This window comes from Loxodonta africana, chromosome 19, assembly GCF_030014295.1.
Source record: "Loxodonta africana isolate mLoxAfr1 chromosome 19, mLoxAfr1.hap2, whole genome shotgun sequence".
In the NCBI taxonomy this organism is placed as follows: domain Eukaryota; kingdom Metazoa; phylum Chordata; class Mammalia; order Proboscidea; family Elephantidae; genus Loxodonta; species Loxodonta africana.
In genome coordinates, this window is record NC_087360.1 from 20,655,353 (window position 1) to 20,683,274 (window position 27,922).

A 27,922-nucleotide genomic window follows, 5' to 3' on the forward strand; every position below is an offset into this window, starting at 1 on the left:
GAGGGGTCTGGGGCTTTGCCTCACAGAGTGCAGATGGGAGAGGGGTGAGGCAAGGAGGGCGAGAAGGAGCATGGCCCAGGCAGTGGCAGCAGCAGGAGTGGATGACCTGCCCCCGCTGGGGTGGACTGGGCTGAGAAAATGGGTGTCCTCCCAGAGGACTGCAAGGGGCATGGGCCCCAGTGCAAGCGGGTTTTGGTTATGGTGGGGGTGTTGTTGCGAGCAAAATGCCCAGAACAAAGAGGACTTGTGTGAGTTGGAGCAGGTTCCGCGAGGAGGTGGCAAGCCAGAGTCTGGCTGGGACAGAGCTCCAGGCCTGAGCCCAAAGTGATGGGGTTGGCAGAGAGCCCGGTCAGGCCCAAGGGGATAGTGCCGCTGCTAGCCATACCCAGCGCCGGGAGCTCCCATGGGCTTCTTGGACCCCGAGGGACTAGAAACGGTCCATGAATCCACTTAAAGCACCTTAAAATGTAGTGTTCTAAAAATCTCATATTTTCCAGCCTTCCTAGCGGACTTAACTTTCAGCGTTTTTTGTTCCTTTCTAGCGTTATTTTTTGCACACAGACAGGAGTTTTCATCGGTATGGTCATGGCATAAACATGTGAGTGTGGCATGTTGTCTCACAACCTCTTTGAGTGTCCATCCATCCTAACAGGCTCCAGCTCGTGCCGAGCTCGTGCCGAGCTCGTGCCAGCTTGTGCCAAGGGTGCGGTGGTGCGCGGGTGTATGGTCCACAGACTTTTTGCAGATGACAAACGAAATGTTCAGCAAGGACATGCAGAGGTCAGATCGCGAGTTCCGGCCGTGATGGCTTGAGTCCTGCCTTCTCCTCGTGGGGTTAAGGGATTTGTGTTACACCCTTGGGTTCCTCAGCAATGTGGCCTCACACCATGGTTATTTATATGTGTTTCCACCTCCTTGGAGGTCCCCTCTGTGGGCAGGACGAGGCTTCACGGTCCTGCGGCCTTGCCCACATGTCGACATTTACTGGAAAGTCTCTTGGAGGTCTCTGGGAGCCCCACCCTGGAGGGACCGGAGTGGGGCTGCTTCTCACTGTGCAGAGCCCAGGACAGGCGGGACTCTCAGGTGCTCCAGAGTTGATGAGGTGGGTGGGGTGCCCCAGAAGCAGGATGCGGGTGGCCCTGGCCAGCATTGTCAGGGTCTGTGCAGCCAGAAGCTGACCCCAGCGGCCGGGGAGGGCAGCAGGAAGCCGCCTATGACCTCACAGGATCAGGCGTCACCTCCTCCTGCTCTAACAGGAAACGCCAGCGGTTGTCACTGCTGGGGGTTGGTGGGGAGCTCATTTCTCATGTCCTGGCTGGTTGTCAAAGACAGCTCCAGAAGGTTCTCTCATTGAGTCACTCTCTCATTCATAGTGGTGGATTCTTGAGACCTCCCATAGACACACCACAGAGAACATTAGCCCCCAGGGGATGTCACCTGGCCCTTCTGGGCTGTTGGAAGGTCCCTGCCGGCCCTGGGCGTTGGGGGCAGGCACATGGTGAATGAGGCCATCCCGGGGGGTGGGGATGCAGGTGCGTCCTGGAGAGTGTAGGGGCACCAGGAGGAACATCAGGGAAGGCTTCATGGGGAGGTGAGGGGCCAACCGGATCTGGGGGTACAGGGTGGGAGCATGTAGAGGCTCCGGGTGTCTTGGAATTCCAGATAGTCCTGCCCCCTGGCTGCTTCTCAACCACAGCAGGGTTCAGCCCCACAACTTCCTCCCCTGACCTGGCCGCCCCTTAACCCGCAAGCGCCTCTCTCTTCTTAGAGTGTCTCCTTGCAGGATTCTTCTTCCCTTCAGCTTATCCCTCCACCTGCTGCGGGCTTCCCCGCTGCTCCTCTGGTGACAACAGTGACTCCTAACACAAAATGCCACGCAGCCATTCAGCTTTGTCCCGCGTGGCCTGCCGATCAGGTCTGAAACAGTGGCAGAGTCTTATCTGGGGGGCCACTTTCCTGGTCACCTCGTTTCTCTCACTGACCCCTCTGCTTCCTTTTGTCTCCTGGGGCTCACCTCCCCGCCCCCCCCCCCCGGCTCCCACTCCACCCACGCCTGCACTGGTCATTCCCCAGCCCCATCTTCTGTCCGGACCATGCCTCAGCCTGCCTCCTGGACCTCCCCACGGTCAACGGGACCTGAGACTCATCAGGAGCAGAGCTTGTCACAGCGCCCTCAGCCGCCCCTGCCGTCCTTCCTCCCGTCTGGTTGGCTGACTGTGCCGCAGCCTCCCCAGTGCCGCCCAACTGGGCCTCGCAGTCTGTCCCTCATACTGCTTTCCTCTGTGTCACCACCACCCACCAACGTCCCTGCAGTTCCTCCTCAACACTGAGGCCAGAGAGCCATAGAAATGCTGAGCGGTCCTGTCACGTTCTCCTTCAAACAAGCAAAGTCGGTGGCGCTTGATTGCCAGGAACGTGGCCTGCCACCCTCTGCCTGCCGTCCCTGCTCACAGTGCCCCCTTGCACCAGCTGCCCTGGTGACCTGCTTTGTCAGGGACCTCTGGGGCCACATAGACTGCTCCTATTGCCGGACCCTCACCCACTATGCAGCCTGGTGTACATGAATGCCCTTTAAAGTGCAGGCCCCATCTTCTCGAGCCCCCCCCCACCCCAGCTCCCCAGTACCCCTTCCCCAAGCCCTCAGGACTCCCCTCTCCCCTCCCCAGCTCCCCAAACTTCCCAGGCCTCCCCTCTACCCCCACCCCGCTACCCAAACCATCCAGAGCTCTTCCCCGCCAGCTCCCCAAGCCTCTGAGGCTCTCTAAGCCCCTCTCTAAGCTCTCTGGGTCCCCCAACCCCCTTAGGGCTCCCCTTTCCCCCTAGCCCAGCTCTCCAAGTCCCTGGGGCTCCCCAGCCATTCTCGGTTACTCTCCCTCCTCCTCTCCCTATGGCCTGTGGAAGAGGCTCTGTGACCAGATTGGAATCCAGGTGGCCTGCTTACCTGTCCTCTGGGTCAGTGGAAACAGTTCACATCTTTGTGGCACCCTCCCACCACGCCCAGCTCCACACTGGCCCAGTCAAGGTTGTTGTGTACATGAACATGTGTTCTGCTATGATGATAGCCACAGTCACCTGCGTGTTGTGTTCCTGTCCTGACTCCCTGAGGAGCAGAGGCTGCTCGTGTCCATGTGGGTCCCTGTGCAGTGCAGATGGGATACCCTGCCTCTGGAAGGGGCTCCCTGAGGGGAGAGGGCAGGAGGGTCTTTCGGGGAAGGTGGTTGTGCTCCTGTCTCACATCCTGTCCTGTCCTACCTTTCGTCCCTAGGAGGGCTCCGCTGGTGCTGGCCTCAGCCCTGGCCTATGCGTCCGTTTCCCAGCTGCTGCAGATGGATCTCTCAGAGTTCAGGAAGCCACCCGGGCACGAGGAGGAGGAGGAGGGTGACGAGGAAGAGGACAAGGCCCGTGTGACCCGTGAGTCCCTTTGCCTCTCAAGTGGCCCCAGGCTCGCCAGGCCTTGTTGCAGAGTAGACAGGACTGGAAAGGCCAGACCAGGGGAGGCCGTAGGGGGGACACGGGTTTAGGAGCTGTCAGGGCTGACTTGGTCTCCACATCTTTGTCCTGTTGTCCTAGTTGAGGTGCGGTTGGGAAGCCCATGAATCAGGGGTGCAGGGGGGCTGCTCTGAGGGCTTGTGAGCAAAGGGAGGAGGTGCAGAGGGTGCAGCCCCCATGCTGATGGCTCACAAGTGGCAAGGTTGCAGGATGGAGGTACAGAGAGCACGACTCCACATGTGAGGCCAGCACGGTGAAGCACAGACATGCATGGTCAGACTCAGCCATGGCACCGGAGTGCAGTGAGCGCAGGCACCCCTGACATCCGCTCACTCCTGTTCCAGAATAGCCCAGAGCGGGAATAATGCTTTTCTCATTCTCCTGTGAGGAAGCCAAGGCGCTGACTCACAGCAGCGAGGCTAAACTCAGATGCCCTGTCCACTCTGCCCCAGCCAGCATCTGCCTGGATGAGTGAGGCCAATGGTGTCCTGCCAGCAGGTTTGCGGTGGGTGGTGTGATGGTGCAGCTGTTGGCATCCAGGGCACACACCTTGCGGCCCCCACTAACCCAAGTTGGGACCGTGAGGCAGAGGCAGTCAGCAACGTCCCTGGGTGCTCCTCCAGGCGGGAGGGCTGGCCCCCAGCAGCATCTCCTGAAGGCTACCGGTGCACAGACACAGAGTTAGAAAAACCCAGGAATCAGTGGAGCCTGCAAACCTGCAGAGCCAGTACGTGCCTGTCGAATCTCATCATAAAAACATCAGGCTCTTATTTCACGCGTCTTTGTTTCATTCTCCTAGTAATTTGTTCTTATTGTACTTCGTAAAAGCGTTGGTCCATGTTAGGAGTCCCTGGGGGGTACAAAATGGTTAAGTACTTAGCTGCTAACCAAAAGGTTGGAGGTTCCAGTCCACTCAGAGGCACCTCAGAAGAAAAGCCTGGTGATCTTCCAAAAACTCAGCTGCTAGAACCCTCATGGAGCACAGTTCTACTCTAACTCACGTGGGGCCGCCATGAGTTGGAGTTGCCTTAACGGCAGCTGGGTTTTAGTTTTGGTGCCTGTGGGGCTGGAAGTGCAGAGAGTGAGGGAAGCTCGGCCCAAGGACCATGCGGAGTTGGGGGAAGGTCAGTGCGGAGGCAGCCTGTGACGACATCATCACTGAATATTCCTGCAGTGACAGGTGCAGCTCAGGGCACAGACAGGGCTGCATGGCAGTGGGGTCTGGAGGCCTTGGATACAGAGTCGGGGTCTGGGGCCCACTGAGAACCACGTTCACCCTGTCTGTGGGCTGTGCTGGCCTCTGGGGTATCACAGGCCCCAGCAGAGGTGCCTGACTTCAGTAGGTGCCAGGCCCATCTTCTTCCCGTACCCGCCCTTCTCCCCGCTCCATCCAAGCACAGTATACAGCATCTTGGGTTTCCTGGAGTCCGTGGGCGGCTACAGGCCTTGGTGACAGGCAGCCATTGTTCTCTGCAAAGCCAGCAAGATTCCTCCTAGCAGTGCTGCTCCTTGGCTCCACAGCCAGAAAAAGGGAGCACCCCCTTCCTAACCCTCCCCACCTCGCACAGGCTGATTCCTCTGCCTGTCCAGACAGGAAATCAGGGTCACCTGCTGGCCAAAAGGAAAATTGCACAGCTGACTTTGGGCTTCTCTAACTAGGGGAGTCCCTGGGTGGTGCAAAAGGCTAAGTGCTCTGCTGCTAACCAAAAAAGTTGACAGTTTGCACCTTGGAAGAAAGGCCTGGCGAGCCAAAAAAAAAAAAACAGCCATTGAAAATGCCACAGAGCACAATTCTACTCTGATATACATAGGGTCGCCATGAGTCGAGTCAACTTGAAAACAACTGTTTTTTTGGTTTTGTTTCGTTTTTAACCAGAGGAGACCTCCACTTGGAGTCCCCAGCTGGCTTATGAGGTGGGGAGGGGCAAGCTGGGAAGGAATTTGCAGCTTGCCCCTGCCATGGAGGCAGAGGCCAGAAATCCTGATCCATTAGTGGGAGGCCAGATGCGGTAAAACCTGTTACCCTTCCTAAGTCCTGTTAGGAAAACCACTGCCAAAGGGCAAAGAGCCCTGACTGGAACCTCTGTGCGGAGCCTTGTCTCTGTGCAAAGGCCTGAGGAGCTGGGCTGGGCTGGGCTTTCCCTTCTGCTGCTCAGGTTCTGACTTTTAATTGCCCTTTGCTTGAGTAGAGAGTAGAGTTTAAACTCCAGGATGGAAACAGTGGGTGATAGCACTGCCTAAGGCAAGAGAATAGAACAGCCTCCGAGTCACAGGGCTGTGGGTTTTAGGCCTGATGAGAGCACAGAGTTTGGCTTTCCAGAGGGAGAGTGCTTGTGGTCCTTGCCTGCCTTGTTTTCCTGGGCCCAAGTGATTGGAGGCTTCTCCGGCTGATCCAACTGTATATGTCATTTCCTGTCCTTTTCTCACTTAATAGCATGGCGTAAGCATATTACATGCTTTTGTTGTTGTTACTGTTACTGTTAGTTGCCATCAAGTCAGCTCCAACTCATGGCTACCTTATGCTTGAGTCCGTGGTTGTGGCTAGTGTGCCAATCCATCTCATTGAGGGCTTGCCTCAATTTTGCTGACCCCCTCCTTTATTAAATAGGATGTCCTTTTCTAAGCAATGGGTCTTTCCTGATGATGTGTCCTAAATAAAAGAGCTGAAATCTCGCCATCCTCACTTCTAAGGAGCATTCTGGCTGTATTTCTTCTAAGATTTCTTCATTCTTCTGACAGTCCATGGTATATTCAGCATTCTTTGGCAACGCCACAATTCAAAAGTATCTGTTCTTCTGTCTTTCGTTGTCCAGTTTTTGCATTTATATGAAATGATTGAAGCTTGGATCAGGCACACGTTAGTCATCAAAGTAACATCTTTGCTTTTTTTTTCTTGGTAATACTTTATTGTGTTTTTGGTGAAAGTTTACACAACAAATTAGGCTCCCATTTAACAATTTCTATACATATTTTTCAGTGACATTGCTTACATTTTTTACAATGTGTCAACATTCTCATTATTTCTGTTCTGGTTGTTCCATTTCCATTGTTCTAGTTTCCCTGCTTCCTCTTACCTTCTCATCTTTGCTTTAGGTTAAATGTTGACAGTTTGGTCTCATATGGATGATTTTTTTTTTTAAGGAGTACAGTACTCACGGGTGTTTTATGTTTATTTTATGATCCAATCTGTTATTTAGCTGAAAGCTGACCTCCAGAAATGGTTTCAGTTGAGTTTAAAGGGTATCTCAGGGTAATAGCCTCAGGGGCTACTCTTGTTGCTGGGAACTCCAGCTTCTGCTTGGTGCTACTCCATAGGGGCCAAAAAGACAGAGATCGAGTTGGGCAGAACGAAAAGCAACTTTATCGATTAGCTAAGCAGGGAGACAGTGCGGCTGTGAGCTATCCGAGACTGCCTTGTGGGCAGCTTGTTGAGGCAGGTTTATATAGGCAGGATCAGTTTCACAATACAAAACTGAGCCCGTGCAGGTGCAGAGTGTTTTAGAATGAGTAAGCATTTTCCAAGGCCCAGGTCTAATTCCCTGCGCACGAAGAAGTTAGCCATTTTTGTTCATTAGCATGTTAGCTCTCTACCCAGGGATGAAGAATTTACCATGCATGAGGCAGTTAATGAGCTAAAGGTCATCTGGAGTGCCAAGAAGGGGGACAAGACCAGTTTTAGTGAGCCGTAACTGTTTCTGTTTAAGAAGGTTCTGAGGAGAAAAGAAAGAACGCCAGGAAAGGGCTGGATGAGGGGCTGACTTGAGGTTAAGAAAAAATGGCTCTGTGGCTCTAGCCCTGTATTATTCTGGTCTCTACTGGTCCAGTAAGTCTGGCCTTTTTTAAGAAGTTGAGTTTTGTTCTACACTTTTCTACCAGGACCAGGTCCAGGACCATCTATTGTGTCCCTGGTCAGAATAATCAGTAGTGGTAGCTGGACACCATCTAGTTCTTCTGGTCTCAGGGTAGATGAGATCACAGTTCGTGTAGACTATTAGTCCTCTAGACTATTTTCTTCTTTGAGTCTTTGTTTTCCTTCTTTCTCTTTTGCTCCAGATGAGTAGAGAACAAAAGTTGTATCTTAGATGGGTGTTCACAACTTTTTAAGACCCCAGATGCTACTCACCAAACTAGGATGTAGAACAAAAACTTTATGAACTGTGTTATGCCAGTTGACCTAGTTGTCCCACGAGACTGTGGTCCTAAGCCTTCAAACCCAGTAAACCAATCTCGAGAGGTGTTTATGTTTAGGAAGTACCTGTAACTCTACCTTCTATGTGCTTTATTATGTATATTAATATATTTGCAGCGCACACATACATGTATGTACATATGCCTACAGATACACTATACACGCACACATATATACACACATATACCTCCGTAGCTACATATATGAATACGTATTTACTTACGTAATCACACATGTATTTTTGGTTGCAATTGCAATTGTTGCAAAATTATATATGTTATTAAAAAAAAAAACCAAACCTGTTGCCATCGAGTCGATTCTGACTCATAACAACCCTCTAGGACAGAGTAGAACTGCCCCATAGGGTTTCCCAGGAGCCCCTGATGGATTCAAACTGCCGACCTTTGGGTTAGCAGCTGTAGCGCTTAACCACTATGCCACCAGGGTTTCCTGTATATGTTATAGCATTTACCAAAAAGTTTCTTATTCTTGTGTGTTTCTTGGTGTCATCATTTACCTTGGTCAGGTTGCACACACTTCACCCACATTCATTATTGGCTTTCCCATCACCACAAATAGCAAAGCCTATTACCTAGAGAACGATTCCCCTTTCTCCCCCTTCTATCCATTGTAGCCACCAATGAACGTTGATTTCTGTATATATACTATTTTTGTCTTTTTATAAAAGTGGGGTTATACAATATTTATCCTTTTGTAATTGACTTAATTCACTGAGTCTAATGTTCTCCAGATTCATCCATGTTATATTTCAAGAACTCATCATTCTTCTTTGTAGCTGTGTAGTATTCCCTTGTATGTATGTACCACATTTTATTTATCTGTTCATCTGTTGATGGGCACTTAGGTTGTGTCCATCTTTTTGCCATTGTGAATAGTGCTGCAGTGAACTTAGGTGTGCGTATGTCTGTTCGTATCACTCTGTTAGGTCTCTTGCGTATATAGCTTGGAATGGGATTATTGGATCATAAGATTGTCCTAGTTATAATTTTTTTGAGAAAGTGCCATACTATTTTCCATGGTGGCTGTACTGTTTTACATTCCCACCAGCAGCGTATAAGGGTTCCAGTCTCCCCACATCATCATCAGCATTTGTTGTTGTCTGTTTTTTTGATCAGTGCCATTTTAGCAGGGGTGAGGTGATATCTTTGCATCTTTCTAATGGCTAATGATCGCAAACATCTTTTCATTTGTTTCTTGGCTGCTTGAATGTCCTCTTTGGTGAAATGTGTGTTCATGTCTTTTGTCCAGTTTTTAATCGGGTTGTCTTTTTGTTGTTGGGTTGTTGACGTTTTCTACATATTTTAGACATTAGACCCTTATTGGATATGGTGTCCCTGTAGTTTTTTTTTAAGTCTGGAGGTTGTCTTTTTACTCTTTTGATAAAGGCTTTTGATGAACATAAATATTTAATTTTTATGAGGTCCCAGTTATCTAATTTGTTTTCTGCTATTCTTGCATTTATACTTGTGTTCGGTAGTTTATTTCTTCTAAAGATTAGGTCCCAGAGTTTTGCCCCTAAGTTTTCTTCCAAGAACTCTATAGTTTTAGGTTTAACATTTGGTCCATTTTTAATTAGTTTATGTGTGTGGTGTGAGGTATGAATCCTGTTTCATTTTTCTACAAACAGAATACAGTTTTGCCAATACCATTTATTAAAGAGACTGTTTCTTCCCCATTGAATGGATTTTGACCCCTTGTTGAAAATCAGTTGTCTGTAAATGGATAGACTTATTCTGGGTTCTCAATTTTATTACACTGATCTGTGTGTCAGTTGTTGAGCCAGTACCAGGCCACTTTGATAATTGTAGCTGTACTGTCTGTTTCGGGGTCGGGGAGTCTGAGGCATCCTACTATGTTCATCTTCAGTATTGCTTTGCTATTCATCGCTGCTTTCTTTTCCATATGAAGTTGGTGATTACTTTTTCCATTTCAAAAAAGAATGTTGTTGAGATTTGGATTGGGATTGCATTGTATTTATCAATCACTTTGGATAGTATTAGAGCCCTAGTGACGTGTTGGTTAAGAGCTTGGCTGCTAACAAAGATGTTGGCGGTTTGAATCCACCAGCCACTCCTTGGAAACCCTACAGGGCAGTTCTACTCTGTCTTAAAGGGTTGCTATGAGTTGAGATCGACTAGACGGCAATGGATTTCCGTTTCTCTCTCTTTTTTTTTTTTTTTTTTTGGTTGGGTAGTAATGACATTTTCACGGTATTAAGTCTTTCAATCCATGAGCACGGAATGTCCTTCCATTTAGTTTCTCATAATGTAGTAATGTTTTGTAGTTTTCATTGTATAAGTCATCTACATCCCTAATTAGGTTTATTCTTAGGTATTTTATCATTTTGGGGGCTGTTGTAAATGGTATTGCTTTCTTGATTTCCTTTTTGGAATTCTCCGTTAGTGTAAAGGATTCTTGTATGTTGATCTTGTCTTGTACCTTGCAACATTGCTGAATTCTTCTATTAGACCCAGAATCTTTCTTATGGAATCTTTGGGATTTTCTGTGTATAGAATCATGTCATCTGTGAATGGGGATAGTTTTACTTCTTCCTTTTTGATTTGAATATGCTTTATTTCTCTTTCTTGCCTGATTGCTCTGGCTAGGAGTTCCAGCACGATATTAAATAAGAGTGGTGATAATGGACATCCTTGTCCTGTTGTCAAGGGGAAGGATCTCAGTCTTTCTCCGTCTAGAATAATGTTGGCTATTGGTTTTGCGTATACGCCCTTAATTATGTTACAGAATTTCCATTCCTTTCCTATTTTGCCAAGAGTTCTGTTCTCTATGTCTATAATTTTGTCATTTCAAAATTTTTATATAAATAGGATCATTCAGTTGTAACCTTTGAGACTGGCTTTTCCCTGAGCATTATTCTCTGGAGATCCACCCAGGTCGTTGCACGTATCAATAGTTGGTTCCTTTTCATTGCTGAGTAAGGATTGCCGCCTTCCATGCAGAAGACCCGGGTCCAATTCCCCGCCAACGAACGTTGTGCGCAGCCACCACCCATCTGCCAGGGGAGGCTTGTGTGGTGCCCTGATGCTAAACAAGTTTCAGCGGAGCTTCCAGGCTAAGTTGGGCTAGGAAGAAATGCCTGGTGATCTCCTTCCAAAAATCAGATCACAATAGTCTAATCTGTGACCGTTCATAGAGATGGCTCAGGACTAGGTGATGTTTCATTCTACTGTGCATGGGGTCGCATGAGTCAGAGACCAACTTGACAGCAGCCAACAACAACAGTGTCCCATGGTGCGGATGCAGCGTTAGCCTTTCACCCGCTGAAGGACAGCTGGGTTATTTCCAGTTTTTTACTGTTACAAATAAAGCTACTGCAAACATTCGTGTGCAGGCTTTTGTGTGAACTCAAGTTACCATTTCTCTGAGATAAATGTCCAGGGGTGCAGTTGCCGGGTCACTTGATAGTTGCATGCTTAGTTGTAAAAGTTGTTTAAAAACAGTTTCTTCATCAAGAAAATAGATCATAATTAACTTATCGCACTATCGTTGGGTGCGTGTTGTTTCTAATTAATGCACAATTATTAATAATTCTGTAGTCAATACTTAAATTATTTTTGCATTTCCCGTTACTTTAGGGTGGGTTCCTGTGAGTGGAGTTGCTCCATTTCAGGGTATCTTAGTTTCTTTGTCTTCTGTAACAAATATCATAAGTGGATGGCTTTAAAGAACAGAAATTTATTTTCTCACAGTTTAGGAGGCTAAAGGCCCGAATTGAGGGTGTCGGCTGTAGGGGAAGGTCCTCTCTCTGTCAGCTCTGGGGGAAGATCCTTGTCTCAGCACTTGTAGCCCCGACATTCCACAGTTCCTTGTTGATCCACACATGGCATTTATCTTCCCTTGTTTGTGCTTGTTTGTCTCTGCATCTCTGCTGCTCTTTAGATCACTCAGAAGAGATTAGGTTTAGAACACACTCTACACTGATATGACTGCATTAGCATAACAAAGAAAACCCTCTTCCCAAGTAGGATCACATCCGCGGGTATAGGGGTCAGGACTTCAACTCTCAATTCTGGGGACACAGTCCAATCTCTAACACAAGTGGAAGGTTCTTGGTACACATTGCCAAACTGGTGTTTTAAGTGCCGACGACACAGGTTGTCTTGGTTTATCCAGTTGGTGGCTCAGAGGTGTGCCCACAGATGATGCTGCCTGGCTGGGCGGGGCCCGTACGGGCCTGTGCTGGGGCTGTCTAGAGAATGGGGGGAGCAGGGAGAGTGGCGGAAGCCTGAGCTCACTCTGGTAGGCGCTTTTCTAACCATCCCTCATCGTGCCTGGCAGTGCTGGATGCCGGGGACCTGGCACGGAGCTTCTTTACCCAGCTCTGGAATGTGTGTAGCCAGTGGCAGAAACAGGTGCCATCAGCTGCCAGTACTCCCCAGCGACAGTGGCTGGTCTCTGTCCACGCCATCCGGAACACACGCCGCAAGATGGAGGATCGGCATGTGTCAATGCCGGCATTCAACCAGCTCTTCGGCCTGTCTGTGAGTACTCCCCTCCAGGGCACAGGGCCGGGCAGGGGTGCATGGGTACAAACTGCGTCCCCAGGACTCGGGTGCTCGGTGGCTTGCAAGACACTTCCAGGCCAAGGACCTGAAGAAAAGGGAATGGTTTGCCCAAGCCTGTTACTAGGGAAGGGCCCCGGGTGCCATGTTCCCTTGGCGGGTGATTGTGAATCCCACTTGGTCCCAGCACTGGGAGCTGTCCGGGGCATCTTCCTCACCCTACACCCCCAGCAACTCTGTGCAGACAGTGAGACCGAGGCTCTGAAAGCGTTGTCCTTTTCTGAGCTCTCCTGTCTCCTAACTGCTGGAGCCAGGCTGGCCTATCGGATCCCAGAGGCCACACGGATTCTCCCAAACCCTGTACCTCCTGGGCAGCTCTCGGTCAGGGTATGAGGCCAGCAGGTTTGAAAATCCCACCACCTTCCCCACCAGGACCCTGTAGACCGTGCCTACTTTGCTGTGTTTGACGGTCACGGAGGGGTGGATGCTGCAAAGTTTGCTGCAACGCACGTGCACGCCAACGCTGCCCGCCAGCCAGGGCTGACCTTGGACCCTGCAGGTGCCCTCAGGGAAGCCTTCCGGCTCACCGACGAGATGTTCCTCCGGAAAGCCAAGCGAGAGGTGAGAACCGCAGGCGAGGGCACTTGGGGACCCATAGCACCAGGAGAGGCTCAGCCTCCACAGAGGGCAGGAAACCCCAGTGAATCACTGCTGGTGACCATGTCGCTCCTGTTCTCACAATAAAGGGGGATCCTTTTTAACTTGAGTGGGTGCAGCACAGAGCTTGCCCCTGATGTAGAACACCAGCCCCTCAGCAGCCAGTACCTGCCACGCTGCGTGGGGAAGGCAGCCCCACCTCTACTTTTCGGGTCAGGGTCCCTGTAGGCCACTGTCGTCCACTGGGAACATTCTGTCCCCGGGAGTTACAGCCACCTCAAGAAGAAACAACGTACTAGGCCCCTCCTGTGTGAACTTGCCTGAGCTCACCTACCTGAGTAAACTCACCCCCTTGAACCTTAGCCGCACCCACAGAATTGCATGGGGTCCTCCCAGTAGCCCTGTGAGGTAAAATACCAATATCCCCTTCATTTTAAACATTGTGAAACTGAGGCTCAGAGAGCCTAAAAGACCTGTCTGAGTTGATGCAGCTTGTCAGTAGCAGTGACTGGATCAGACCAGATTGTGACATTCGAGCCCGAGCTGTGAACAGGCAAGGGCACAGCCGTCATACGCCCAGAGCTCAGATCCTAGCGAAATCCACAGAGCCAGCTTCTGCACCTTCACAGACAGCTGCATATGGCACGTAGAGGTGTATGGGGTGGGGAGACCAGTGAGCAGCTGACACCTCAGCCCCCCTGGCCACCAGCGCCCCCAATAGAGGAAGAAAGGCTCTAGACTTGGGGTACCTCTGGGGTAGAGAAATGGTTCTCTGAAACAGGCATTTGGTTTTGTTTAGGTTTTTTCTTTTTTTTTTTAACAGCTTATTGATACATAATAAACTGTACATATTTAAAGTGTACAGTTTGATAACTTTTGACTTATGTACACACCCAATGACTGTGAGGATGGTGCAGGACCAGGCAGTGTTTTGTTCTCTTATACGTGGGGTTGCTATGAGTTGGAACCAACCCAACGAGCTCCTATCAACAACACACGCAGAAGCCCTCACCACAATCTAGATTACAAACATATTCGTCACCCGCAAAGGGTTCTTCCTGCCCCTTTGCCATCCCTCCCCATGTGGCCGCAAACCTGCATTCTGTTACTGTAGGTTAGTTTGCATCTTCAGAGTTTGATGTTTCGTGGATAAACTTTGTGGATAAGAATCAGCATGAATCCAATCCCCAAAATGTGGAGATTTATGCAGTCCCTACGTTCCAACTTCTCCATCATTTCTCACACCAGCTGCCTCACGTGGCATACTCTCTCTCTGACCTGAGCCACCTGGAGCTAGGAGAGATCTCACAGGTGAAAAGCATTCTGTTTTTAAGACTGCCAAGTAGATACCCTCACTTTCACCTGCTGGCTTCCCCGTCTTTGGGTTTGATGATTTGCTGAAAGGACTCACAGAACTCACGGATAGTATTATGACTATAAATTTATTACAGCAAAAGGATACAAATCAGGATGGTCATAAAGAAGAGACATAGGCAAGGTCTGGGAAGGTTCTCAATGTGGTTACCTTCCTTCCCAACCAGGAAGCTCTCTGAGTCTTCAGATTCCAGGCTTTTATTGGCCAGCCCTGCATGGTAAGCTAAATCATGCCTACTAAGGCTAGTTGGTATCAGCCTTCCAGGTGAGTCTTTTCTGGTCTGGCCAGCCCCCGCTCGCCAGCACAAATCCTCAGGTGTGGCCTGGAAGTCTCAGACCAAGGCACCCCAGTTACTCTATGTGTTATTTCTCGGGAACCAAGGACAAAGGCCACCTTGCTTTGCATAAAGTAGAATTCTTTGCCCCACAGATGTGAATGGAATCATGCAAAGTGTGCTCTTTCTCCGTGCAGCAGGATCGATTTTGAGACACACCTATGCTGTCACAGGTGTCAGCAGTCCCTCCCATCTGATTGCTGAACACTGGTCCAGTGCCATGCAGGCCGGGTGGGTGTGTGCAGGAACTCGCCCATCCTCAGCTACAAGTACCCTCTCTTCCTGCAGCGGCTGCAGAGTGGCACCACAGGTGTGTGTGCACTCATCGCAGGAAGCACCCTGTACATCGCCTGGCTTGGGGACTCCCAGGTCATCCTGGTGCAGCAGGGAGAGGTGGTGAAGCTGATGGAGCCCCACAGGCCCGAGCGACAGGTAAGTTGCTCCACCACTGCAGCCCAGGGCAGCATGCAGGTCTGCCCTGAGTGCCCATGCTGGGTCCCTAGCCCAGGGAGCATGGAGGGAGCAAAAGGTCAGGAAGCCAAGTGTTTGCTGGGGCAGATGAGAGGGTAAAAGAAGCCCTGGGCCACCTTCCCAGGAGGCTCCTGGCACTCCTCCAGAGGGAAGGGCTTCCTGCCAGACTTGAATGACTAGAGGACCCCTAATACTTGAGGTGTCAGCAGCCAGCATTCTCAGGTGAGCCATTCCCAGAGCTCGGTGTGTCGCCATGACCATGGCCCCTCTGCCCTGGGGCAGCCCAGTGAATGGAGTCTGTGTACACAGCCTTACCACGTATGCAGGGCCAGGGGCAGCCGGCCACACTCAGGCAGCCGGGAAGGAGGTGATGCTAAACCTAGGCAGGAAGGAAGCCACCACACCGGGACCCCAGGACTCTCCGGAGGACTTCAGCAGGCTCTGTGCCCCCACAAGGCACACACCAGCCAAGCCTCGGTGTCGTCACCCGAGCCTGAGGGTGACGTTCCTATCTTGGGCCCCATCTCACAGAACTGTCCAGTCCCTTTGTTTCCCAAGGTCAGACGGCAATAGTTTAGACATCAAGAAGTGCCTGTGTGTCTCCCCTGTCCTGCTTTCTTCACCCTGCTCTGCCCTGGCTTCTCCCACTTAGCTGTGTGCTTGACGGATCATTTGCTGTCGACATGTCAGGAGCTTCTTGGCGTCCATTACACAAATGCACCAGGCATTCACGCGCCAGTCAATCCCTTGTCTGTGAAGATTGACATTTTTTCTGGTCTTTTGGTACTAAAAACAGTGCAGCACTAAATAGCTTTGTACAACATTGTGTTGTTCAAGGTCAAGTATATCTGTAGAAGATACACATTCCTAGAAGTGGGGCAGCTGGGTTGGAAAGTATACACATTCATAGCTTTGAAGGGCTTGCCACGGCGCCCTCCTTAGGCTGTGCCAGGGTGATTGGTGCCGGCGTGGCCGAGAGCCCATTTGCCTACAGCCCTACCCAGTGTGTTGTCAGCTGCAGGGTGTCTGCCCGTCTGAAAGGTGAGAATGGCATCTCCGCCAGTGGTTTAGTTTGCATTTCTCTTACTCAGCGAGGTTGAGCATCCTTCCGAACGCTCAAGGTCATTATCTTGCCTACTGCTGTGAACTCTCTGTTCCTGTCCTTTGCCCATTTTTTCCATAAGCCATGGCTCTTTTTCTTACCAATTTATGGGAGTTCCTGGGTACGGTAAACGGTTTATGCACCCAACTGCTAACCTAAAGTTTGGTGGTTTGAATCCACCCAGAAGTGCCTCGGGAGAAAGGCCTGGCGATCTCCTTCCGAAACATCAGCCAGTGAAAACCCTGTGGAGCACAGTTCTACTCTGCACACATGGGGTTGCCTTGCGTTGGGGTCAACTCGACAGCACCTGATTTTCTATAGATTAGGGAGGTTGGCCCCCTGTCTGTGCAGTGATTTCCAGATACTTTTCCCCAGCTTGTCACCTCTTTGTCTGTGTTTACGGGATTTTGCCATATAGAAGTTTTGGGTTTGATATAGTTGAATCGAGCAGTCTTTTATTTTGTGACTTGTGGATTGGGAATGTCCAGCAGGAAAGAGCAGGCAGCAGTCATGGTAACAGTCCAGCACAATAACATCCCTTGGCTTAGTGGCATAGTTCACAGCCTTTGCTACATGTTATTCCCCATTGCACAGAGGGGGAGACTGAGGCTTAAGAAGATTAAGTTGCCCAAAGCACATGGCCACCCCTGCCACCACTACCACTGAGGGACTCACCACCTGGTCCCTGGTAGGCCCTCTTGCCCCAAGACCTGTGGTCAGGTGAAGTGTGGCCCAAGTTGGGGTCAGATGCCAGCCACTGGCTCTGTGCTGCACTGGCTCCCACCTGTCTGCTCCCACACTTCAAGCTTAGTGCCCAGCGTCTCCCCTGAAGCCCAATGGGGACTTTTCCCTGGTGGCATTTTCCAAACACTGCCTGAGCTCCACCTGTGTTCAGTCATGGCTCCATTCTCCCCAAGCTTTGGGCTCCTCCTCCTAAAACAGGGCTCCTGGGAGGTTTGGGGTGTGGACCAAGTGGGCTGATGCATGTGCTGGGTTGAGAGCAGGGCCTGGCACAGGAGGAGCCCACGAGGGTCCTTAACCTGCAGCCACACCAGACTGCAGAGACAAGAGCCCAGCTCGTGTAGGAGCTGCGACTTCTGCTTCTCCCACTCTGACCCTGCTCTCAACCGTCACCTGCACAGACCCAGCTAAACATTTACCCATAACAGTGGTTACGAAAGCAGGGAAGCTGGTCCAACCTATTGTTGTTAGTGCATCAAGTCAGCCCCTGACTCATGGCAGCACCATGGACAACAGAACGAAATGTTGCGCAGCCCTGCACCATCCCCATGATAAGTTGTGGATTGGACCATTGTGATCCAGATGGTTTTCACTGGCTGTTTTTCGAAGTAGATTGCTAGGTCTTTCTTCCTGGTCTGTCTTAGCCTGGAAGCTTTGCTGAAACCTGTTCAGCGTGATAGCAGCACGCAAGCCTCCACTGATAGATGGGTGGTGGCTGCGCATGAGGCGCCTTGGCCGGGAATCAGACCAGGCCTCCCTCATGGGAGGTGGGAGTTCCACCACTGAACCACCACTGCCACGCAGGAACAATCTAGTGAGCAACAATAAAAGTCAGTGTCCAAGAGCTGCTGAAATCAGTTCTCAAGGAATATATAGGGACCCCCGTGTCCCATCCTACAGCTATTTGAGCAGTCTCTCCTTCCACTGGATTCAGTTCCAGCCCAGCAAACATTTAGCACCTACTGATTACAATAGTCTGATCCACAGCCGATTGTAGGGGTGGTATAGGATTGGGCAGCGTATCGTTCTATTGTGCCTGGGGTCGCTATGAGTCAGGGCTGATGTCATAGTAGCCAACAACAACATCATGTGCTGTGCCAAGGCAGTAAGATAATAAACTAGGACTACCTTCCTCCTTCTGGTGACGCTCAGTCTAGTAGGGGCAGCGAGGCTGCCACGTGAGGGTGTCAGAACCTGGGCCTGCAAGTGCTGGGGAAAGGTGGGAGAGAGAGAAGTGAACTGAAGTGAGGCATGTGGGAAGCTGCTCAGCAGCTGCCGAGTTTGATGGCATGTGTGACTTCAGAGGCTGGGTGGCCCAGGAGGAAGATGCAGGCCAAGGCTCAGGTCAGGGCATGAGGCAGCGCCAGAAGTGTCTGAAACGATCAGATCCCTAGAGGTTGGATCGAGGGTGAAGCCAGGAGAACCCCGTGGGCTGTGTTGTCATGGGTGAGCTATGACAAGGACTGGCCTGTGAAGCCAGCAGCTCAGGGCTGACATTGGGCAAGGGGGCAGGGCTGAGAAGGTAGGTCTGGGCCGAGGCTCCGTTGTTGATGGAGCAGACGGGGAGTGTGGGCCAGTAGGAAACCAGGAGAGGCTTCCAGGAGGTCCAGCAGCCACAGTGTGCTTCGGGCAGTGCGCCGGTGAGCCAGGTCTTGAGCATGTGTGTGAGGTGTGTGTATGGAGTGCGTGTGTGTGTGGTGTGCACATGTGCTTGCATGTGTGGTATGCATATGTTTGCTTGCGTTAGCTATGGGATTTGTGTGTGCGTGTGAGTTGTGTGATGTGTGCACATGCGTGTCCCTCCATCTGGCTGCGTCTGCCCAGCCCCGTCCCCCTGCCAGACTTCCAGCCTTCTTCTTTGCCTTCCCCCCTTGTGCTGGTCCTTCCCTTTCTCCATCACAGCTCTCAGACCGCAGTGGAATCCCAGACCTGTAGGGAGCCTCCCTGGCCATGCTGTCCTGCCCCCTTCACAGTGTAAGAATGCCCTGCCCACTGAGCACTGCTCTGCAGAGGGTCTGGTGAGAGCTGCCCCACAGGCCACAGCAGGTGCTCAGGCTGTCTGTGCTCTCCCACCTGTATTCTGGTCCTTCCCTCCCCAGCCTTCTCACAGAGGAGGCCCAGCCTGGGGCCAACAGCCCGTGCCTCTGCCCCGAGTAGGTGGGGATGGGGGTGTAGAAGTGGGTCACATCCGTAGAAACAGGCATCTCTTCAGGTGAAGGGCCCATCTCTGTGGCCCGAGAGTCTGCCCAGAGGACATTGCCCCCTGTGGCACTGGGGGGCTTCTGGTTGAGGAAGGGGGTCTCTGACCTCTTGGGCAGCTGACCCCCAGCGGGAGGGCAGGCACAGAAATGAGTACCTGGGATCACCAGGTGAGACTGTGCTCCTTTATTTAATGAGAAACTGACAAGTAAGAGGCATGAGACACGCCCACCTCTAGCAGCTCCAGTGGACAGGGAGATGCCTTGCCCCAGGGAGCCTGTGGGCCATGTTCTGCTCGAGGGTGCCGTCGTTCCCACCCTTCAGGGGGATTTGTATGACCAGAAGTTTTTGGAGGAACTGACAGCCACATCCAGCCTCTGTCCTGGCCTCGCTGAGGAAGCTCTGCTGTCCTCGGCAGTGCGCCAAAACCATTACTCAGGAGGAGCTCGAGTTGAGAAGGAGGGAAAATGAGCAAGCCCAGGGCTGCTTGTCCGGGGCGTGCTCAGGGTTTGCCAAGCCTTGGCCTGTGGCCACATACATGTCGTGCTTCACCATGTTGTCCAGCAGCTTGCAACAGACGGCAGTTATCCTCATGTCAGGGGTGGAAGCCGAGGACCTGTTGTCTGACTCTAGGGCTCACACTCTTTCTGTGGCCTTGGGAGCATTTCCCCGACAGCTCAACAATTACCGCTTGGCTATTAACCCAAAGTTGGCAGCTTGAGTCCACCCAGAGTCACCTTAGAAGAAAGGCCTGGCAATCTACTTCTGAAAAATCAGTCATTGAAAACAACCCTGTGGAGCACAGTCCTACTCTGACATACGTGAGGCTGCTGTCAGCCTTTTTTTTTTTTTAATGTTCAATATATTTTGAATGTGGTGACGCAGTGATTAAAAGCTCAGCTGCTAACCAAAAAAAGGTCAGCAGTTGGAATCTACCAGCTGTCCCTTGGAAGCACTGTGAGGCAGTTCTGCCCTGTCCTATACGGTTGCTATGAGTTGGAATCGACTCGATGGCAATGAGTGTGGGTTTTTTATATATACATACATTTTACCAAAATAAAATAAATTTTTTTTTAAAGGTTAGGTGTCCAACTCTCAGCAGTACCCAGGATATGTAAAAAGCACTAACTCTGTGCCAATATGTATTAAATATATTGATATTATATATCATATTTTATATATATTTCTGAGTCCCTGGGTGACTCAAATGGGTTAAGCACTTGGCAGCTCAAGTCCACCCAGAGGCACCTTGGCAAAAAGGCCTGGCGATCTACTTCCGAAAGGTCCCAGTCATGAAAACCCTATGGAGCACAGTTCTACTCTGAGACACATGGGGGCGCCTTTAGTCGGGGTGGGCTCTACAGCACCTGGTCACTGGTTTTCAACACTCCTCAGAGGTACAGTCGCTGATGGCAGCGTGTGTTTATGTTTGTGCCACGATTTATTTAGCTGTTCCTAAACTGAAGAACACTTAGACTGTTTATAATTTCTCACCATTTTAATAATGCATAATTTGAGTGCATCTCTGGACCTCCCAACTGTCTCCCAGTGCTGTGGTTTTGAGCATTGTCTTAGAAACCGGCTTGGTTTTTCAGTCTAGGCAGCAACATGGCAACACCCCTGACTCCACCTTTCTTCCCACAGGACGAGAGGGAGCGCATTGAAGCACTGGGTGGCTTTGTGTCCCACATGGACTGCTGGCGAGTCAACGGGACCCTGGCCGTCTCCAGAGCCATTGGTAAGAGGGCATGGGAGCTGACCATGACTCCTCCAAGAGCGTAGGACAAGACAGCAATGCATGCTGGGGAAAGATTTGTGATAGACTAGGTATCTTAGTATCCTGGGGCCGCCATAACAAACCACAGCAAACAGCGCAGCTGAAAATAACAGAAATTCATTCTCTCACAGTTCTGGAGGCCAGAAGTCCAAAATGACAGTGTCACAGGGTTGGTTCTCTGGAGGCTCGGAGGGAGTATCTGTGCCGTGCCTCTCCCCCAGCTTCCAATAACTACACGAGCTCCTTGGCTTGTAGCTGTATCACTCCCATCTCTGCCTCATCTTCCCTATGTGCACGTTCTCTGTGCTCTAAATCTCTCTCTCCTTATAAGGACACCACTCCTGAGATTTAGCGCCCACCCTAATCCAGAGAGCCTCACCTTAATGTGATTACATCTGCAAAGACCCTGTTTCCAAATGAGGTCAGGTTCACAGCTACCAGGGGTTAAGACTTCAGTGGATTGTACTGGGGGACACAATTCAACCCCCAACACTAGGGTTATGTTATAAATCAAATTTTGAAGGGAAATCTGGCAAATGCCTTAAAAACGTTGATCTCACACAAATGTAATTTGAATTATAAATTATCTTTTCATTAAATGCAAACAGAAATCTGTACACCAATGTTCATTGTAGCACTTTTCACAATAGCCAGAAGGTGGAAACAACCCAAGAGTCCATCCAAACACAATGTGGGATGGCCATACGATGGAATATTACTCAGTCATAAAGAGAAATAAAGTCCTGATGCATGCATGCCACAACGTGGATGAACTCTGAAAACATCGTGCTAAGGGGAATAAGTCAGGCTCAAAAGGACAGATATTGTGTGATTGCACTTGTATGAAATATCTAGAATAGGCAAATACCTAGAGACCAAAGCTTATTATCTGTCACCAGGGGCAGGAAGGAGGGGAAAAGGGAGTCTGCTTAGGGGACACCGCGTTTCCATCAGTGGTAGTGGAATAATTTGGAAATGGATAGTGGTGACAGTTGTACAACATGATGAACGTAACCAATGCTGCTGAAAGGTATGCGTAAAAAATGTTGAATTGGCAAATGTCATATATATTTTTACCACAATAAAACAAATTAAAAAAAAAAAAGTTTCCCTCAGAAAAAAATCTAATAGGAAACTCTTGGCTAGCTACCGTATGTGTTGGGAACTAATTTTTTTAAATAGTCCATAAATCAGGCTTTCCCCACCCCATCCTGTTTTCTCTGTATCCTCTCACTGTAGGTCCCTCAGCTCAAGGCCCAGCAAGTACACCTAGAGATCACCCTCTTCCACCATCACCCCCTGGATTTGGCATCTGTCCCTCCCATACGCTAGAGATGTTCTGTCCTTGCCAAATGCAGTGCCTTCTTCACAGCCCTTCTTCTTGCTGCTTCCGCCCTGTGTCTCTGGACACACTGGGAGCGAGAGGCTGGGAGGATCTGGGCTCCCGGGCCACACCGCGACACGGACTTCATTCCACAGCGAGTGGGCAGCAAGGGCAGCTTCCCACGAGGGAGTGACGTGGCTAGTGAGCTGCCAGCCGCTCTGGCGCTGTCAGAGGCGGGCACGCATGGGAGGAGGGAGACCAGCAGGAGCCCTGGGATCCTGGGTCAGGGCAAGGGTGGTGCCCACGGAAGAGGAGGTGAGGAATGGCGGCCCTTGCTGAAGGCTATGTGGGGCCTGAGGGACAGAGAATCAGGAAGATCCGTGTTTGGCCTGTGTGCTTGGAGGGGTGCCGTTGTCTGAGTTGGGGAGGCTGCAGACAGCAGGTGTTTGAGAGGAGAAGCGAGGGTCCTGGACAGGCTGGGTGGAGTTGTCATCCGGCATCCAAGTGGAGCTGTCCGCTGAGCAGTGGCAGGGTGGCAGGAGCGTGGGGACTGGGCTGCAGGCAGTGACTGGAGCACTCAGCTTGAAGGCAACGGCCACTGTCAGGGGGCCGTCCTGGGCTCCACACAGTGTCCTCTCCCTCCGCCCCTTTTTTCCACTCCACATTTATTTTGGAAACTGAGGAAAAAGAATTGCTGTTCCCATCCATGTGTCGGCAAAGGGTGTGGCCCAGGGCGTGGGGAGCCAGACAAAATACATAGCCAGCAGATTTCAGTTCTGAAGAGTCAGCTTCTCTCAAGTCCAGAGGGCGCCTATTCCTGAGCTCACCCTGACTGCTTTCAGGCTCCAGCTCCACTGGACGTGAGGAAGTGATTTTGTGGAGCTGAAATCTGCCCAGGTCTCATGTCCTTACCGGCTCCTGTCGAGTCGACCCCGACTCATAGTGACCCCATGTGTGTCAGAGTAGAACTGTGCTCCATAGGCTTTTCAGAGTCCGATCATTCAGAAGCGGATCACTAGGTCTTTCTTCCAGGGCACCTCTGGGTTAGCAGCCAAGTGCGTGAACCGTTGCCCCACCCAGGGACTCTAATTGCCCTCCGGGACACCAGAGGAAGCCTGTCATATCACCCCATTCTGCTTTCTGCATAGCAGTTAACACAGTATGAAGCCATCTTTTTCATCTGCAGTCTCTCACTGAATGCTCTGTGATAAACAGTGGTCTGTGCACCTGCAGGGCACCGAGTGGGTGGGGGACAGGACAGGAAAGAAGCGGTAATACATCCAGCCCCTGACACCAGACACTGTTCTCTCCCATACCTAGGGGATGTTTTCCAGAAGCCCTACGTGTCCGGGGAGGCGGACACGACCTCGAGGGAGCTGACCGGCTCAGAGGACTACCTGCTGCTCGCCTGTGACGGCTTCTTTGACTTCGTGCCCCCCCAGGAGGTCACTGGCCTCGTCCAGAGCCACTTGGCCCGGCACCAAGGCTGTGGGCTTCGTGTTGCTGAGGAGCTGGTGGCTGCCGCCCGGGAACGGGGTTCCCGTGACAACATCACCGTCCTGGTGGTCTTCCTCAGGGACCCCCAGGACCTGCTGGAGGACGGGCTCCGGGAGGTGAGGGATTCGCCCTCTGACCTCTTGGAGCCTGAGACCAGCACAGCCCAGAGAAGCTAGGGGGCCTGAGCCCTGTCCCCCTGGCCCCACCCTGTGACTCTTCCCCTTGGTTGGTTTAGGAAAAGAGTGGGGAGGGAGCCGCCATGCAGTGCATTCCCCAGGACCCCCGCTGCTGGAGGCGCTTGCGTCATGCCTGTCCCAGTGGCTGTGGAACTGCATCACGTTTTGGGGGGCGCACCCCGCTTTCAGCGGCCATGGGGTAGCCACCAATCTCAAAAGAAAACCTAGGAAGAGATCTCACCAAAGAGAAGCTGAGTGGCAAGTGGCTCCATACTGTGCTCCCAGCTTCTATCGAGGGCAGCAGGCACGTGGGGCCATCCAGGCAGGGTGTCCAACACAGGTTTCTTGCGTGCACCCCCACCATGGCCACGGCTGAGGGAGGGCTCTTTTGGCACATATGCCTGGTGGTGGCCTCTGGTTGGCTGTTCGTGCTGGCTTCCCAGAGAGGAGACAGTGTCCCCACTGGGAAGAGCGAGTGGCTTGCAGCAGCCTCGGGCCTACGGGGCCTCTGGTCCCCATGCCTCCTCCGTAGTCAGCCTAGGAACCAGCGACATGTGGGTGTCGTGTGTGTGTGTATGTGTGTGTGTGTTGTCCAGGGGAAAGTCTTAACTCAGAAGCAGTATTTCAGGTTTTGTCTTTGTCTGTGCCAAGGTGACCTGTCGTGTCATATAATTTAAGCAGAACTCAGCATTTATTTTATTCCTCAGAAAACTCATGTATTTACCTTTTTCTTTTTTTTACACTGTATTTAGGGGAAACTTTTTTGCAGTGTTACCGAACTTTTTTTTTCTAAATCAGGATCGAAACAAACCTTTTCCAGGTGGTGTTGATAAGCCACTCAAGTGCCTTAAACAGCTTCCGGTGGGGCTGAGACTGCTGGTCTGGTGGGTTCCAGTCGGCCTGGTTAGGTTTTTACAGCAGCAGGACTCCTGTTGTAGTGCGTGGTTTTAGCCAGGATTCTTTACGGTGGAGTTCCTTCTGCCTCTTTGCGATACACCATGGTGGTTAGCCGACAGGCCAGATGCCCGCAAGTGCAGTCCTGAGTGGCTGGCAGGAGCCAGCGCTGTCACAGGAGGCAGGGAATGTGGGTTTCTGGGGTGACCGCGGCCCCCTTCGGCCCCCCAAACTCTCTTGGCCCTACTGCTTGTGTCCCCGGCTGGACCCCAGGCAGAAGGACCAAGTTCTGTGAGGGGGGCTGCTCTAGGTTTCTCCCACAGCTGTTTGACTGGAACGTTCCAGAATTTCTTACATCACCGTGGTTGGTTTCATTGGGAAATACGGCTTAGGATACTCTAGCAAGCCAGGGTCCAGCCTGTGGGCCTCTGGCTCTGTGTGGAGGTGGCACAGATGCCGCTGAGGGTCCTGGCAGCTCCGGTGGGTTCTGGTTCCCAGTTGTTGCCCGACCCCTGGGCTGCAGCCCCTCATTTCTCCCTGGGGGCTGGCAGCCGTCCTGCCTTGCTCTGCCCCATAGCTGACCAGCACAGGACATGCCCTGACATTTTCGTAGCTTCTACCTTTCACCAGCTGTGAAGAAACCTCATGTTTCCTAGTGCACCCTAGTATCCGACGAGGTCGGGGTGACTCGGGAAGCACACAGAGTGAATAGGATGTACATGCAGTCAGCAAGTGGCTATGCAAGGGCTCCAGGGAGGTCTCAGAGGCTACCAGAGGGACAGGTGGCTCTGGGAGAGGACTCAGCGGTGGGCAGGGCTGGGATGTGCAGAGTGACTTAGCTGATGCTTCGGGAGTGTTAGGGGAGGGGAGGCTAGAACACCTTGGAGGCATTTGGAGTGCACCCCTAGACAGTGAGGCCAAGGCAGGCTATGCAGGGATACTGGTCCCAGCTGCCCCTGAGGGACCCCCGGAGAGGAGGCGGCCAAAGTGGGAGGCTTCACCCAGCTTCCAGGAAGGTGAACAAGGTCTTTGAGAGCCTCTCGTGCCAGGTGGGGGGCATTCGCTCCTCGTTCCTGTCAGGCTGACAGAGTGGGCCTGACCACTGAATGCCTTGCCCAAGGGCTCATGATAACAGTACCTTCAACGTAGATCCAGTTAGCTTGGAGAATGCCTGACCACCTGGACCAGCAAGGCACTGCTTGGCCTAACTTGGCCCCACTGCCTTCTGGGGCTAGAAGCCAGGGCTCCATGTCCTCTCGCAGCACAGTGCTGGGCCAGGCATGGTGACGAAGCTCCGTCCCCACCAGCCAGCTTGTCTGCTGATGGGCGTGACCTTGACTGGGGAGCAGTCAGGCTTCTGCTTTTCTCTCTTAGCTCATCATGTTCCTTGTATTGCTGCCACAGTGGAGTTGCACCCCGGGGAGGTTTGAATCACACCACTCAGAGAAGATGTGGTTTGGTTCACGCCCTGGCCCAAGGATCTATCAGGAAATGGCCTCAGCCAGACAGGGAAGCCCCTTGTCCAGGCACCATGGGGAGGTGGTGGCCAGCTTGGCAGAGGCCTTCTGCTGCCCTTGCCTTGGGGTGGGGGTGGGTATTTTCTCCCTCTGCAGGGGCTGGCCTTTCCCATTTCAGCCTGGGGGTGGGTGGAAGCCAGGTGTTTTCAGGGCCACTTCCTCTTACTGTAGTCCAGGCCCTCCAGGCCACGGATATCTTACTGTAGGAGCTGAGCCATGGGTGCGCCTCTCTAGGCCTGAGTTTCCCCTTTGTAAGACTTGGAGGTCACAGAGTCTGCAGCAGCTGCACCTCCTAGAATTCCAGAGGTGCAGAGGCCACTGGGGCAGAGCCTGGGGGTGTTCCCTCCCCCACCCCAAGCAGGGAGGGATGATTAAGTATTAGTGTCTATTCTTAAAGTTCAGTGGGTTGGAGAAGCTACAGATGCCAGCACCTTATATGGAATACAAAAGCTGGAGAAACAGGGCCCTGCTCTTAAAAGTACAGCTGATTCCAGAGAGTGAAGGCTGCAGGAGTGGGAGGTGTGGGCAGCCAGCAGGGGTGAGGCTGGGGGGGCAGGCCTGCGGGGTGCCTATGGGGCAGGGCTCTGCTGGAAGGCTGTTCTAGTTAAGCTTCCTAACCTCCAGGAAGCTGGAGTCAGATGCAGGCCCCAGCCTAGAACTAGGAAATAGGGCTGTCTCGAAGGGGGCAGAGCGGTCTTGTATGGGCTCCACGAGGTCTTGTCCGCCTTGGGAAGCAGCCTCAAAACACTGGCTCCAGTTCTTGCCCCCTCCCCTGCAGTGTATGGGGCATCCCGGCTACCAGGAGCCCAGTGGAAGCAAATGGGCCTGTGTAGTCCGCTCTACTTTTCGTTTGATTTTGTCTCTGAAGCCAAAGTGGGGCTGTGAGGGGGTGGGTCTCAGAGTTTTCACCTCTCCTCTGCAGCACCCTTCCACACCACACCCTGAGCTTTGCCAAACATGCCGAGCTTTGCCAATCCATGCCCCGGCAGCTGTGCCGGTTTTTCTGTGCCATTTCAGTGGGTTTCCTAGGAGCTGTGTTCCCATTTTCAGGGACAGGTTGGTCCACAGGAGATAGGCAGCCACCTCCCAGGAGGCCCACTGTGCTGAGTGTTAATAAACTGAATTCAAAAACCCTGCCACTGAGTCCTGCCTTCTCTCAGCTCCGTGCGCTGGGCCCCCTCCTCTCCCGGGGTGTATGAAGCCGCTAGGCTGCTGGCACCAGCTCACAACAGGGTACCTTTCACAGGTGCAGCCTGAACTCTGGAGGTTGCTCTGTGGAGGCCCCAATGCAGGAGCCAGCCACCGCTCTTGGGCCCCAGAGTGCACCAGCCCTTGAGGCAGGAGGAGACAGCGGGACTTACCACCGAGGATATGGACCCTCCCAGCCCCCTTGACAACAGCACCTGTGGAGACAGTCCCCCACAAACAAGCACCAAGCATCACTGCCACCATTGGCTTCACCAGTGCATGTAGGGCCATGCTTGCCATCCACATGGGCCAGCAGCCTGGAGCAGGGCCCTGGGGAAGGGCACCCTCCTCCAACTTGGGGCAAGTGGGGAACTCAGACTGGAGCTCAGGAGAGAAAACCCACAAGCAAGTTGGACAAGATGTCACCGCTGATCATTTCTGAGGGTGG

At 52.0% G+C, this 27,922-nt stretch overlaps 1 protein-coding gene across 3 annotated transcripts in view; it reads left to right on the top strand.

Annotated features, from left to right (window-relative positions):
• Positions 1-27,422, top strand: part of PPM1F (protein phosphatase, Mg2+/Mn2+ dependent 1F) — a 32,009-nt gene extending 4,587 nt beyond the window's left edge. The window contains exons 1-7 of one of the 3 annotated variants that reach the window (XM_023559398.2): positions 26-598; positions 3,266-3,411; positions 11,999-12,201; positions 12,655-12,843; positions 14,877-15,020; positions 20,746-20,839; positions 23,523-27,422. In XM_023559398.2, coding sequence (XP_023415166.2) covers positions 597-598; positions 3,266-3,411; positions 11,999-12,201; positions 12,655-12,843; positions 14,877-15,020; positions 20,746-20,839; positions 23,523-23,875 — 1,131 coding nt within the window. In that variant the 5' untranslated portion in view covers positions 26-596 and the 3' untranslated portion in view covers positions 23,876-27,422. Of the gene's footprint in view, positions 1-25; positions 599-3,265; positions 3,412-11,998; positions 12,202-12,654; positions 12,844-14,876; positions 15,021-20,745; positions 20,840-22,117; positions 22,488-23,522 lie in introns of those variants that run through there. The other 2 variants (XM_064272346.1, XM_064272347.1) reach the window with 2 other exon arrangements.
• The last annotated feature ends 500 nt before the right edge of the window (positions 27,423-27,922 follow it).